An 841-nucleotide genomic window follows, 5' to 3' on the forward strand; every position below is an offset into this window, starting at 1 on the left:
GAAAGAAAAGTACATGTAATATATATATATATATATATATATATATATTATGTTTTTAATCTTTTATTTTGTTCTTGTTATCTTTTCTTAATATATAATACTGAAATATACATATATGTATATGTATTATGTATTATGTATATATATATGTATAAGTTTAAGTTTAAAAACTTATGTATTTTTAATTTTTATATGTTAGAATTTAATTATTATATATATATATATATATAAGATGGTTCGTTTTTATATAATTAATCGCTACCTTTAATTTAATATAAATATAAGTATATATATATGTATATATGAATATAGAATTTGTTAAGTATATTTAATTCATTTTATTTTTATTAATTTAAAAATAATAATAATAAGAGAATGTTAAGGAAATATATAATATTAATATATATCGGTGTAATTCTAAATTTCATAAATAAAAATAATGTAGGGTCTGTTCCAGAGCCCTTTTCATTAGAAAATGAAGATTCTATAAATGAAGGAAAATATACATATACGGATAATTTGCTTTGGGGGGAATCAAATATAAATACCCCTCAAACACTATCACAAGAAAATGAAGTACTAAGTAACGAAATGATAAATGCAATAATAGAATTGGATTCTTATTTTTCAGGTACCATAAATGAGGAATTTCCTCATAGTATTCAAATAACCAATGAAGAAAATAAAGAAGATGAACCAAATAAAGAAGATGAACCAAATAAAGAAGATGAACTAAATAAAGAAGATGAACTAAATAAAGAAGATGAACTAAATAAAGAAGATGAACTAAATAAAGAAGATGAACTAAATAAAGAAGATGAACCAAATAAAGAAGATGAAC

The 841-nt window shown here is 19.9% G+C and overlaps 1 protein-coding gene across 1 annotated transcript; it reads left to right on the top strand.

Annotated features, from left to right (window-relative positions):
* Positions 1–375: 375 nt before the first annotated feature.
* PGSY75_0000900 (hypothetical protein) lies at positions 376–841 on the top strand (the record flags this gene model as incomplete). The annotated part of the gene is made up of 1 exon (XM_018783135.1): positions 376–841. A coding segment is annotated over one exon (466 nt), but the record flags the coding sequence as incomplete, so codon positions are not given.

The sequence above is a fragment of the Plasmodium gaboni genome, assembly GCF_001602025.1.
Source record: "Plasmodium gaboni strain SY75 chromosome Unknown, whole genome shotgun sequence".
Taxonomy (NCBI): Eukaryota; Apicomplexa; class Aconoidasida; order Haemosporida; family Plasmodiidae; genus Plasmodium; species Plasmodium gaboni.